This window comes from Agrilus planipennis, unplaced genomic scaffold (assembly GCF_000699045.2).
Source record: "Agrilus planipennis isolate EAB-ADULT unplaced genomic scaffold, Apla_2.0 scaffold85, whole genome shotgun sequence".
Lineage (NCBI taxonomy): Eukaryota > Metazoa > Arthropoda > Insecta > Coleoptera > Buprestidae > Agrilus > Agrilus planipennis.
Genome location: NW_020438910.1, coordinates 548,467 through 563,634, shown reverse-complemented (window position 1 = coordinate 563,634; position 15,168 = coordinate 548,467). Strand labels below are relative to the sequence as shown.

Sequence of the window (15,168 nt, the reverse complement as noted above, 5' to 3'; positions counted from 1 at the left end):
CAAAATATGAGTATTGAATTTAAATATTAAAAATTAAACACATTTATTATACTTCTCTTGATAATTATTTAAAATTTGGTGAATGATTGGTGACAGCACTTCTCAGTAATTCTTTCAACTGGTTATTAGTTAATACTAATCGGTGTTTGGATTTCACAAATTTTAAAGTGAAATAAGTACGTTGTTCCGAAAATTGAAATAATTCGACAAGCAATCTTTTTTATTCAAGATACTTCTATTCTGGTACTAACTTCCAAAATTCAGTAATCGTCGACGATATTTTAATTGTAGACTTTGATCTTCTTGCATCTCTACCAATTCTAATTCTCCAGATGCTTTTTGTGTCATAATTATATTGGAAATGGAAAACACCTTGAATTATGTTAATTTCAAATGGATTCAGAAAAAAATCATGAGACGATTTAAAATATTTCAAGTCTTAAAATCTATTTTGGAATTCCGTTAATATTCCTTCTAGATTTTTTTATATATTGGTTGAGTTTTTCTTGTTTAATACTGGAACAATTTTTTTTTAATTCGAGGGATGTGAAAAAATGTTTTATTTTTAATATCCCTTTGAAAAAAGTTGTAGTTTAGTTTGAAAACTAAATATACACTGTGAGAGGTCAGATATTATTTTATTTTTCCAGTAATTTAAAAGACATTTTGAAACACATACGGAACGGTAATAATCTTTTACAATATAATAACACAAAAATGAAAAGGGAACTCGAGTACATTCATCATGAGCCACTAATAATCCTTCAAAGAGCCGCAGGTTGGCCCCCCCCTGATCTATACCAACATTATCTGCCACATCGCAGTAAGCACTACACTATTGATTCCTTTTTCGCATCTGAAACTACCGTTATTTGTATGAATCTTTTGGAGAAACTGGTCGAGAGTGATGAACATCATGAACCACACATTTTCGAGTGTCACATTGATATTAAGATATCGAATTAGCTTTTAGAGAATTTAAAGTGTAGAACTAAATGCTTAAAGCTTTCGCGTGCCCTCTGTTACAAATATCTAGAAAAATTAGAGCATGATTTGCATAAAAATTCCAAGACTTTCTGGAAATTCATCAATAAATTTAAAGATACTGACAGTCTTCCGTTGCTATTTTCACTAAATGATTGCTGTGCGTCTACTAGAGTCTATATTGCTAATCTTTTTACTGATCAATATATGATTATGTAATAGATGATCAAACGGCCTCACCACCAATCTGAAGTGGCTCAAACGGATTGTTCTCTTAACCAGAATATAAGGAATATAAAATGAACACAAATATTCCTATTTGATGTTAAACTGCAGAGTTTGTGGCAAATGTTACTTGGAACACTATCATTAGAAAAAACATCAGGAAAAAGTTTTAAAAGAGTTAGGGCCAAGCAGTTATTCCCATTTCCTTTTTCAATGGTACTAATATACTAAAACAAATATAAGGAATTAAGTAGGGCTAAATGATAATAAAACCTACTTCTTCGTTTGATTTATTTTGAAATTTGTAAAAATTTTTCACAATAAGTAGACCGAAGAAAGTATATTTGGTTTCGAAAAGTTAGAAGTCTGAAATGTGGTGTTCTAGGAGGATATTAAAAAACCATATATAGAAAAGGTTATAAATGAGGAGGTATTCCTTACAAAGGGAGACCAGTTAATAATGTAAAGATATTGTCGAATTCGGTAGACGTATTAAAAGAAAAGTGCATGCGTAGATTGACATGGGCAGGTACTTGCTGGAGTAGTAGTTGAAGAGGAAACAGACGGAGAAAGGAATGAGTGAGTTAGAGACTGGCTTAGTAGAAAAGGCACATAGTGCCTTCGCATTCCTACTGAAAGAATTGGGAACAGAATAATACAAAACTTCACAACACACGACCATCGTTCCCAATCATTTGGGGCAAGGATCTGTATGGTTGATGTGAAACGTGGACGGTGGGCTCAACGGAAAAGAAAATTAAAAGCGTTTAAGATATATGGTTATAGGAGAATGTTAAAAATACCACATACGGAAAATATTAGAAATAAGGAGGTATTCTTTACAAAGGGAGAGCAGTTAATATTGTAAAGATATTGACGAAATTCGGTAGACGTATTAAAAGAAAAGTGCATGCGTGAATTGACATAGACAGGTACTTGTTGGAGTAGTCCGTTTCAATGGTGATATGTTTTAATTATATTCAATTTGCTGAAGTTTCGCTTCAAAAAACTGTTTGAAAAAAATTTCTTTTTCCAAAAAATTTTTTCAAATAAGTTCTCGAAAATGAACTCTTAGAGTGTGTCCAAAAACGAACTGGGCGTTTTAAATTCAAATGAATAATTGATATTGCGCTGCATGTTAGTCGCTTTAATTTTTTTTATTTTCAACCATATTATATCATGATTTTGGCGACCCCGGTTTGCTTCCCTCCCCAAGACCCGGGGCTGAAGTAAGGAGGTATTCTTTGCAAAGGGAGAGCAACTAGTAATGTAGAGTTACTGTCGAAATTCGCTACACGTATTAAAACAAAAGTGCATGCGTGAATTGACATTGGCAAGCATTTGCTGAAGTAGTAATTGAAGAGAACATACACTGAGAAAGGAAAGAGTGAGCGAGAGGCTGGTGTAGTAGAACGGACACACGGTGGCTTTGCATTTTTTCGGAATGAATTGACTTCAGAAGAATATAAAACACACTACTGAACCGGACTTGCGTAGTACAGAAAAAGAGGGTAGGCACTATCCTACATATGCATGTATAATAACTAAGCAAGCCGAATAGTTTGGTGGTGAAAATGGACTTTCGTAAGGTACTTTCGTACATGTGTAAGCCCACTTTGCACTATCAGATACTTACTTTTAAGGGTTTATTAGAGACATATTGGAATCAGAAAAAGGAGTAAAGACCGATATGGATCAAGAAAGGAAGATATGGATGTGCGAGTCCAACCAATCTTCAGGATAAATAATAACAGCTATTATTCAAAAATTACTACAAGAAATAAAAACTGATAAGAATTCATTTAATTTTTTCTAGACAGGGGATGCTGCTTAGTCTGTACTTATACTTTTTTGTAAAAAGAAAACAATTGTAATGAAGAATTAGCTTGATAAAAGCTTTGCTATTGGTTTTAATAAAACTGTTGTTAATGTACAATCAACAGCAGCTGTACCATTGTGCTGTTGAAAATGATATGAGCTATCTACTGCTTAACTAAATTAATTATATTATAACTTTGCTGCAGGTGAAATGTACACGTACAATCAATTAAACAGGCACAGTGCCAGGTGTTATTTACAAATTTGTAATACACAAAGGAGTAATCAAATCTCACTGCAAACAATTCTGTGCTAAACAACCTTTCCCTTTGTTTTTCATGGCATTAATGTTAAAAAAGTGGACAACTGTTTCAAAATGCATACAGTGCAAATACAAAAATAAGGAAATAATGTATTTACCCATAGCCCAAATCCCCGGGTCTAGAGACTTGAAATTTCGCATAGACGTTCGTTATGTAACGTAGACAAGCACTAAGAAAGAATTTTTTAAAATTCAACCCCTAAAGGTACAAAGGTTCCTTATACAAGTAATACAAGTGAAAATGTTAATAACAAAATTTTGAAAACATGGAATGCGTTACCAAACACATTTAATTACTTGAAGAAGTTGCTTATGCTATTTTAACAATGTTTTCATCAACCTATGCCTCCGCGTCATTATTTTCAGAGATAAATAACATTAAAAACTCGGATAGAAACCGTTTGACAGATGACTCCAGTTCAGTATGCATTCTGCTAAAAGTAACGTCTTACAACCCTAACATACAGTAAGTTATTTGTCATCTAATCTGCAACAAACGAAAGTCACACCAATTTTACTTTAATTTAAATTACACGTATAATTTAAACAATATTTAATCACAAACACAAAATTATTTGATGGCACGTCTATGACCTGATTAAACTTTTCTTTATAAAAATGGCACGTTGATACGTAAAGGTTCGCCATCCCTGCCCTATATATAATAACGGTTTTGAATTCTACTTGTGAATTTAAATAGACTTTCATAAGGCTTTCATACCTCTAAAATTCACCTTTTTTAAGATATTACCTTTTCTTTTAAAAAAGTAACATGCAACACTAGGTAGCGATAAGGCATGCCTATTTTACAGTAAGAAAGTTGGAGCAACAATATTCTCAGAGACAGATAGATATATACTCTCAAGCTTTCCGTCTGTACTTTCAAAGTGAGTTGATTACATACAAGGTGTTAGATATTTAATAGCAGATTTGGTTAACTTCAAATAAGGAGAATTTTAAGAAATCATTGCAAAATCGCGGATTACAGATAATACGAGGGTGGATTGATAAGTTTCCGGCCTAACCAAGAGATGACGCCACTAGGCCTACCTTGAGGTGACATTCTATAGTACCATCCTTGGATAGCTTGTAGCTATAGTTTCAGCCCGATCTCCTTGCTAGTGTAGGTTTGACAGCACGCTGAACAAGACGCCTCTGTGGTTTTCGTAAAAATGGAAAAGCAGGAAAATCGTGCTGTCATCAAATACTTTTATTTGAAGGGGTTAACGCCGAAGGAAATTAAAAAAGAGATGGACTCAACACTGGGGACATCCTCCCCGTCATATTCAACCGTTAAGCAGTGGGTTTCCGAGTTTAAAAAGGGTCGTGTGAGCACCTCTGATGGGCCTCGCTCAGGACGCCCCGTTGAGGTCACAACTCCAGATATGATCGAAAAAATTCATCAAATAGTGCTGGGAGACCGCAGATTGAAAGTGCGTGAGATAGCTGAGACCTGTAAGATGTCATATGAACGTGTGCAACATATTTTGCACCAACATTTGCATATGGAAAAGCTCTGTGCAAGATGGGTGCCGCGTTTGCTAACAGTCGACCAAAAATTGATTCGAAAAAACATTTCTACCGCAAATTTGTCATTGTATAAGCGTAATCCAAGCGAATTTTTGCGTCGATTCGTAACCGTTGACGAAACGTGGGTCCACCACTACACTCCTGAAACCAAAGAACAGTCTAAACAGTGGATTGGACCAGGGGAACCAACTCCAAAGAAGGCAAAAACAATTTTTTCGGCGAACAAGGTTATGGCTACTGTTTTTTGGGATGCAAGAGGTATTATATACATTGATTACCTTGCAAAGGGTAATACTATCACTGGTCAATACTACGCAGACTTATTGCAACGTTTGAGCCACGAGGTGAAAATTAAACGACCTCATCTGGCGAAGAAAAAAATCTTGTTTCATCACGATAACGCACCAGCGCACACGTCAATCGTTGCGACGGCTAAAATCAACGATCTAAAGTTTGAATTGATGCCGCACCCTCCTTACTCTCCAGACCTAGCCCCGAGTGACTATTTTCTGTTCCCTAATCTCAAAAAATGGCTTGGCGGTAAGAGATTTGCGGACAATGAAGAAGTAATCGAAGCTGTAAATGGTTATTTTGAGGAGCTTGACGAATCAGTCTATAGAGATGGCATTAATAGACTGGAACACCGCTATGAGAAATGTATCAGCCTTGGAGGAGATTATGTTGAGAAATAAAAAAAAAAAATTTTTAAAAACCTTGTTTTTCTTGGTCAGGCCGGAAACTTATCAATCCACCCTCGTAATAGTAACAAAAGCAACTTAAAAATAAATAAAATTAAATAATTAACAATATCAGCTAATAAAAATTAAATATGTATATTAGTATGATGGTTCAATATGCTCTCCATTTAGTTGTAAGCAATTGTTTATCCTTGCAGAAACTCATGTGTAATTTGTGCTGCAAGCTTCTGATTTCGTTCAAATTGTTCTGGTCTGAAAATCGGGATCTCCTTGTGTTCAATATTATTTTTTTTTAAATTTATTATTAAGCCATGGAGAATGTAACAAAATAATAAACAAACTTGCAGAATATTTACCGAGAGATACCCACCAAAAAATGGTGCAAATTTTTGTAAATTTTCCGACATCCTCGGAAATTTTTGCTTTCATTATTTGTAATCTTTGTTGATACGAAAACCCTGTCCAATATTTTTGCCTTGTGATGTAAGTAAAATTATTTTTTCAATGTATCTGCCAAACAGCATAAAAAAGAAAATTGTGGAAATTATTAGTGAAACAAATTTCATTTATGACAAATTCATTGGAACGTTCTGATACTTATCTTGACTTGGTCAGTTGAAAACCATTTACCTGTCGTTTTCTACTGCTTTTTTCTTCCAAAATTTCATTTGGTAAGTATTATGGCAGAAGCGACAAAATGCTTTTTTAATACAAATATAAAATTGATTTTCATTATCTTGGACACGCGTTCTAGTTTTAATTTTAGCGTTACAATAGTCTAAATATATATACTTATCAACCTCCTTGAAGGCAAAAAAAAAACAAAATGAGGCACTGAAATATACGACTATCTGACGGTGTAAAAATTAAATATGTAGTTACTAGATCTTATTCATCATTGATTTCATGAACTTAAATTCTCCTTTTTAAGTGGTTTTTTGTTTATATAAATAATATTTCGGTTATTTATGATCGGTTGTAAGTGTTTTCTCATAGTTATGTATTGTACAAAGAGCAAGTCGATATGGTTTTTATGTTTATATTAGGGAATATAAATGGTTAAGACACTGAGAGGGGCACATCATATCATTAATGTAAAACTGTAATGACAAAAATAATACTTAAAAAATGGGTTTGATAAGTCAAAGTTAATTGAAATTCAAAATTTTTCAAATTTTAATGACGATAGGTTATCTTCGGGTTAAACGACACTTAATATGGAAAATATATCAATTTATCTTAAATCTTGCGGTCAAAACCGCGGCTTTCTGCTCGACTGTGTTGGTAACACATAACACATAACATTTTTTTGAAAAACTGTCAAACTACGCACTTCAAGAAGGTAAATTTTACATTAAAATATAAGTACGCATAAAAAGTGATATTTTATTTTAATAGGAATTCAGGAAAGTAATAAAGCGTTCTATTTAATGTAACAAACCTGGTAAGCACCTAATAATAAGTTCATAATTTCATTACGGTGAAGGCATTAGGGTTACAATGAGATTATGGTGAATATATCTTATAAAAATCATAATACTTTTGAAGAAGTGCTGTATGAAATTTAATGTTTAAAACTGAAGGAGTAGAACTTCGAAAACCACATAGGTACTATCATTTAGTTTAATTTGTGATTACATTTTAGAAACCAATAACTGTTGTTAATGTTTGTTAAATTGAAATAGGTGTTAATGTATCATCCAGGATATGTTTCTGTAAAAGTGATAAGCACAATGCAGTTTTACATATACATTCGATTAGATTTACAGAAAACGAATGTGTTTCAGTTTCTGTGCGTCAGTTCTGTAAATCGTATGAAGCCAGGTTTAATTGTAAGTTGCCAGTTATTCATATGCCTAACGATGTTTAACAGGACATATGTGGATTATTAATATAATTCCATAAAAGAATCATACATTTCAATACAATTAAACAGTTTCCTTATACAAAAACAAAAAATCTAGAACAAAGTATTAAACATTTCCTTTTCTGTTCTAGTGTTAAGTTTAAGATGGGTATCAACTTACGAAATGAGGAATTTAAATTTGGTATAGTTGATTATCTTGTCTTCTGTGCAATGCTAGTGCTATCTGCCATTACCGGCATCTATTATGGATGCAATAGGTGCAAATGCTTTGGCAAAATGGAAACTCGAGCTCGAAGTCTTGCAGAATATCTTAGTGGAAGTAAAAATATGAAGCCTTTCCCTGTTGCAATGTCCTTAGTAGCAAGGTGAGTTATGAATTTTATGAAGATTTTGATGAAATGTTAAGTGCAAATAAATCGGAAGAGTTTCTACCCCAATGGCGAAAATATTAACAATTTATGCAAAACAAAAATATTACAAAATAGATAGTTTTATAAGAAATAATCAATTCTAACTTTAATTGATATTTTTGGAGACTACAATTAGGTAAAAAAAGAGAAAGCGTAGATCTAGAGAAAACTTTTGACGATGTTTAATGGGAAAAGATGAAAAATACTTAAGAAGATGAAATACAGGGATAGATGAGTGATTTATAGTTTGTATAAAGAGCATTGTATGATAATCAGTTAAAAGTAATATATTTCATTTAAACCAGTTTTTACTACAAAAGTACACAAGTTAACAATGTTATAAGAGGAAATTGAAGATGATGGTTTTACTTGCTGAAGAGTTAGAGACGACAGCAATCGATTTAGTATTGATTATTTATTCTAATAATTTCATTTCGAAAATATTTATACAGTTATAGCCTTTATTTATTTTGCATAATGTTTGCTCAATTGTGTAAATTTTAAGTTAAAAGTGCAATTTTGAAGCCAAAAGGAAGTTCGATTTGGGATTATTTTGTTGATACTAACGATGCAAGTGCTAAATGCAAAATTTACAACAAAATATTTGCGAAAAGTGCGCACAACAACTGCATTAAAGAGTCACCTAAAATCATTACACTTCTGCTTCCGCATCCGCTTCCGTTTGTACCTCCGTAAAAATTTACTATTTACTTCTGTTTCCATTATAACACTTCCGTTGCATCGCTAGAGTGTAGTATATTATATGGTCGAAATCCATCAAAAAAAATTTTAAAGAATACTCTGAAGTCGTCCAGTCTAAGTTCACCATAAAAAGGAATGTTGAAACTAGTCTTTCCTAGGCAGGTCGCGTTTCAACTGAAATCTAACGTTACTTGTTCAGTTGGATGGCACTTTTGTCTAGAGGAGTTTTTTTTTTAAACGCAATATTATTAATATCGTAATTATTGGGATCCGTCAAATGGGAGGAGCCTAAAAACATGGCGCCGATTAAGGAAAATTTATCGTAGTTCCTATTGTGTACCGTGCAATTTCTAAGTTTTTAAATTACGATAAAATGATAAGCATTGACACAATATGTGATTGGGCTGATTCTGGGTGATTTAAGCAATATCATATCAATGACTTGCACGTGCAAAGCCGATTTAAGAGAACGTTGCAAACACATTATTGCAACTTTGTTGTATTGCAGCAGGTAGGTTCTTAACCTCAAAATACTTATATCGTATCATTAGAATTGTGTTAAATCAATTACACAGGAATAAATAATTTCTCACTTTATAATTTTAGTATGATTCTAGTTTTAAATATTAAGGTTATGGCTGATGGTAAATACTTGCTGAAATATAATCATGTGCATTAAAATGACGTGAACAAATTTTTATTCCGGAATTCACTTCTTTGATACCTACTGCTTTATTATTTTAATAAACAATTTTACAATTTGCGTGCACAGTTCCTACGTAAATTTTTCTCTCATTCGAGTTATAAATTTTACCACCAGATGGTGTATACCCATTTGACGGATCCCCAATATATTTATTTTTTGTTGCAAAATATTTAAATACGCGTTCGTGTTGCGAACTGACAGCGTTATTTAATCATTTGCGTATTATAATTTTAGTTACGTATCTGGTGTCACAGTATTGGGAACCCCTGCCGAAATATACAATTTTGGAAGTCAGTATTGTATAATAGGTATAGCCATTTGGACAAGTGGACTTATAGTAGCAACTGTTTATATGCCAGTATTCTTTAAATTGCAATTGAATTCTTCCTATGAGGTACCATCTTATATACTTATTTTTTATTTAAATTATAAACTTATAAATGACTCTTTTATTATAAATACAGAGTTTATTAGGCACTATTCTTTAGAGAAACTTAAAACATCAAAAGACATTACACAGTAGTAATTTGCGTAATGCAATGATTTTTACTCTTACTGTTATTTATGGGTTCAAAAAAGAACTAGTTATTGTGAATTTAATGAAAATTTAATAAATCACTAACAAATAAAATAATTCAGTGGTCTGTGTTCTGTCGAAATTGTCTGCGCCGTGCTAATGAGATCCAACAAGATCGAAAATACGATCCGCGTCTGGCAGAACAGACCAATTTTACCTGCTGTTTTAATAGCTCGTTTTATAAAATACCACAAATGGCGCGATAAACGCTATCTGTAGTACAATGCTACATTTTAGGATTACGTATTCTCAACAAGGTCTATTTAAATACCATACGAAAAACTCCGGGATTTCGTTTCAGCAAGTACTTAGATATCCATGTGTATTTATAAATATATATTTTATAAATCTCTAATGATGATACAGCTTAAAAAATATTTCATCAACTAATTAGAACAGTTTACAAGTATGCATCGACATTATCATCCGTAAATTTTATGGCAGGATGATAGTATTTGGAGTAGCCCCCGTTAAAAATTTATGAGTAGAGGAACTTGAAACGCAATGGTGAAAATAGCTCATGACGGAAACCATTGTCAACGGCATACAAATTTTCAGTAAAAATGTGTTACTCCTTTTACTATAGCAGAGGTATCGAAGATTGACTTAAATATTAAAAATACCTATCACATGGCTTCAATAAAGGTCAGTTGTGGCCTTTAATTTTATGGGCGGGAAATCGAGCCCAGGCTACCCGCGTACCTGTCGGGCAATTCTATTAATATGAACATCCCTTCATTACGTTCCGTCATGGCGGTAGTTTCATATTTTTGATTTTTTTTGTAACATTTGGGCAAATGTACGTTTCTTTTGATGTAATCAGGATATTCTCGAAATACTCGTTTCCAAGAACTCGAACTTTAGTTACAAAAATTTCGAAAATACGTGCACCTATTCTTATTAAGCTTATTAGTGGCGCAGCAGTTACGTCTTGCTTTTATAGAATTCCAAACCATACTAACTGATGTTAAACAATAAGCAATATGATACTAACGAGTGGAATTTCGTGTAGGTTAAGTTATTGTGTAGAAGGTTTCCCTGATTAGCATGTGCAGGGTACTTTGTCCCATGATACAAATCCTATGAACCAGGAATAAGTGCTAAGCACCATTAGGTTAGGTTAAGTTAGGTTTAATTAGTTTTTAGCATGAATCAAATCCTTCTTAAATACATTTTCAATGATAAAGGGTGTAACACGAATTTAGCCAGAACTTTTGAACCGTGGATTTCCGTCATGATGACCAATTTTAATGATCTTCTACTCACGAACTTTTCTTCAAGGTACGCATCACACTCCCTGGTAAGAGTTAACGCAAATACAAAATCATTATGCAATAACGTAACTGTACAGGATGTTTCTGAAATAAATAGCATGCTTGCAGGAGGTGATAGGGAATATAAAACAAGAAAATTAAATAGTTTAGTGGTCCGAAAGTTCACGGGTTTCTAAAAGTAAAGACAAGGATAAGTTCGTCCCTGGTAGCTCAAGTAAAGAAATATAGCATTACAAAGCCTAATTCATTGGTAATTAGCAGCATCCGTGTTGTGTTTCTCTTGTACTTTTGTGTTCATGCATTGTTTGTTATTTGTTGGATTAGATTATGTGTGTTTGACGATGTTATTTCCAGCCTGTAGCAGTTTATTCTTTTAACGTTGTTGGTTTGTATGTATATAGTCAGTCGAAGTCCGAACTATATCGCCGCTGTAGAATCCTTGATTTTATACAAGATAACCCCCACAATAGTACATGCGAAATAGCGCGGAATTGTGGCTTCTTCCATACTACAACGTATACGAGGGTGGATTGATAAGTTTCCGGCCTGACCAAGAAAAACAAGGTTTTTAAAAATTTTTTTTTTTTATTTCTCAACATAATCTCCTCCAAGGCTGATACATTTCTCATAGCGGTGTTCCAGTCTATTAATGCCATCTCTATAGACTGATTCGTCAAGCTCCTCAAAATAACCATTTACAGCTTCGATTACTTCTTCATTGTCCGCAAATCTCTTACCGCCAAGCCATTTTTTGAGATTAGGGAACAGAAAATAGTCACTCGGGGCTAGGTCTGGAGAGTAAGGAGGGTGCGGCATCAATTCAAACTTTAGATCGTTGATTTTAGCCGTCGCAACGATTGACGTGTGCGCTGGTGCGTTATCGTGATGAAACAAGATTTTTTTCTTCGCCAGATGAGGTCGTTTAATTTTCACCTCGTGGCTCAAACGTTGCAATAAGTCTGCGTAGTATTGACCAGTGATAGTATTACCCTTTGCAAGGTAATCAATGTATATAATACCTCTTGCATCCCAAAAAACAGTAGCCATAACCTTGTTCGCCGAAAAAATTGTTTTTGCCTTCTTTGGAGTTGGTTCCCCTGGTCCAATCCACTGTTTAGACTGTTCTTTGGTTTCAGGAGTGTAGTGGTGGACCCACGTTTCGTCAACGGTTACGAATCGACGCAAAAATTCGCTTGGATTACGCTTATACAATGACAAATTTGCGGTAGAAATGTTTTTTCGAATCAATTTTTGGTCGACTGTTAGCAAACGCGGCACCCATCTTGCACAGAGCTTTTCCATATGCAAATGTTGGTGCAAAATATGTTGCACACGTTCATATGACATCTTACAGGTCTCAGCTATCTCACGCACTTTCAATCTGCGGTCTCCCAGCACTATTTGATGAATTTTTTCGATCATATCTGGAGTTGTGACCTCAACGGGGCGTCCTGAGCGAGGCCCATCAGAGGTGCTCACACGACCCTTTTTAAACTCGGAAACCCACTGCTTAACGGTTGAATATGACGGGGAGGATGTCCCCAGTGTTGAGTCCATCTCTTTTTTAATTTCCTTCGGCGTTAACCCCTTCAAATAAAAGTATTTGATGACAGCACGATTTTCCTGCTTTTCCATTTTTACGAAAACCACAGAGGCGTCTTGTTCAGCGTGCTGTCAAACCTACACTAGCAAGGAGATCGGGCTGAAACTATAGCTACAAGCTATCCAAGGATGGTACTATAGAATGTCACCTCAAGGTAGGCCTAGTGGCGTCATCTCTTGGTTAGGCCGGAAACTTATCAATCCACCCTCGTATTACAGTTAATTTTAATGGAACAGTTGCTGCATCCTTATCATTTGCACCAAGTGCAAGAATTGCAGGAAAGTGATTTTCGGAAATGGATGGATTTGTGTCAGTTGACGAAGAAATTCTTCAAACGCCATTTTTTCGCATAGATTCTCGGTAGCTTTCTTTAAATGGGGTTGTATGAAATAGCTCGCGTATCAATAGCCACTGGGCAATGTCAGTGATGTGCAGGACCGTGTAAAGGTCGCTGAAAATGAAATTCGCCAAATGCCTGATGATTTTGTGCGCTTGAGAAATAATTTTGGTAGATGCTTTTTGAAGCATTTTAATTTTGAAAAAGTTTTGTAGTGCACGTACTAATAACTCGTCGAGAAGTAAGCAGTAAGGTGTTTTTGTTTATGTTTACTTTAGGTGTTGGACAAACGTCCTTTCCATCCATATGTAGCTACTCAATCCTTATCATAATTTGCACTAAAATATTTAATTGCTCAACATCCATGATGCTAATCATACCCAGAATCGGCTTCGGAGTCTCAGTAGTAATTTTCTTACAATTTTTTTATCCGTAACTATGCTGCTACACTTACCATGAGCTTCCCTATTATATCTAGTTAATACCCTCCAAAGCTAGTCATTTATTTTAGAAATACCCTGTATATTTATTTTGTATTAGCATTCATTACTGTTTTTATTTATTTCACAATTGGGTCATAAGTACCTACACTCATATTACACTTACCGTCATAAATACAACTTGCAGAGAACAAATCGCCACCGATCGGCATGGCCTAAAGGTTTAGACTATTGCTTAGCAGTTGGGAGGACGCCGGTTCGATTGCTAGTCCGTCTGCCTTGGTCTGTGGTTTCCTTAGATTGCTTAGGAAAATGCTGAGACAGCAATATTCCACAGATAATTTTCCTTTCCCGTCTGTCTTCATTACATCCGTCTCATCTTTTTCACCCGAACCACCACCCACCCATTCCCACGATTCCTGAAGGGAGGCGGAAGAAGGTCTTCTGCCCTACCTTCAGGCGTAATTCGGAGGGACTGCCCGCTCACCAGCATTAGTGGCTGGTGGGAAGGAAACACCCAAAAGTTTTAAAAGAAATTAAGAAATCGACTGTCCACATCCAGCATCCGAGATGGAAAGACCTTTCGAAACATTAGGAAGCAACATCCACAGACGAGAATCAGGACACCATTAGGTTTCCGTCGCCTATTTTTATATTAGCAAAACCCTATTTTCATTCTAATGTTCTTGTACGATTTTTATTAATTTTTATACCACACTCTTGGATTAATACCGCCGCCATTTTATTTAAAGCGGCGTCTAACTCATCCTTGCTATATCATCAGCAAATCTGAGCATGCTAACTTTTTGTTAAATGCAGGCGATTTCTCGATTACGCTGTTTTAAGACAGCAGGTAAATTGGTAGGTGTTCTACCGGAACTGTGTATCTGTACGCTCTCCGGCGTGCTGATGGGAGTCAAATTGTTTAGGTTTAGGTCTTAGGTACGTGTGCTAAAGCATTATAGTTTAACATTTTAATGCAGTTATTAATTTTTTTGGAGGAAGTTAAAATATAACCTAACCTAATTATGATCGTTTTAGAGATTCTAGTTCATTTTTAATTTATTCGTGTTAAATTCAATTAGAAAAAGTAGTATAGGTTGTTATTTAAATAAGACAAAGATAATTATAACAAGTTCAGATTTTATTTTAAATTTTAGTATTTGGAATTGCGATTTAATCGATTGGTTCGGATATTTGCATCAGTCATCTTTGTTATGGACGAGGTAAGACATTTTTCCTTTTATCAAACCCAGTTTGTCAAGTTAATAATATTGTAGTATTTTACAGATATTCTTCCTACCTATTGTTATTTATGTTCCATCTCTTGCTTTAAATCAAGGTATGTACTAACGATTGATAATAAGCGTTTTTGAAACTAATAATGTTAGTATTCTATTACTACCCCGTTATTGTATAATAATAAAATAATTAGAGCCGATCAGGGGTAAAAATATTTATTATAACAAAACTAGCACCGACCCTTCGTCTCTAGTGCGTCTTTTTCAAGGCTACAATACGTACATAGTGACGGTGTTAAGAAATATTATGATATGAATAATGTGATTATGAATAATATTACAAACTGTAAGTAAGTGGTGAGTGGTACATAAGTCCCTAAAAAACTTAATATCACAAAACGCATACCAATGTATATATAAAATAAAAATATTAT

The 15,168-nt window shown here is 34.3% G+C and overlaps 1 protein-coding gene across 1 annotated transcript in view; it reads left to right on the top strand.

Annotated features, from left to right (window-relative positions):
* The window catches only part of LOC108733852 (sodium-coupled monocarboxylate transporter 1-like), a 54,710-nt gene that overhangs the window by 14,278 nt on the left and 25,264 nt on the right, over nt 1-15,168 (top strand). Inside the window, exons 2-5 of the mRNA XM_025973479.1 lie at nt 7,576-7,809; nt 9,497-9,656; nt 14,654-14,719; nt 14,784-14,835. Coding sequence (XP_025829264.1) covers nt 7,589-7,809; nt 9,497-9,656; nt 14,654-14,719; nt 14,784-14,835 — 499 coding nt within the window. The 5' untranslated portion in view covers nt 7,576-7,588. The remainder of the gene's footprint in view (nt 1-7,575; nt 7,810-9,496; nt 9,657-14,653; nt 14,720-14,783; nt 14,836-15,168) is intronic.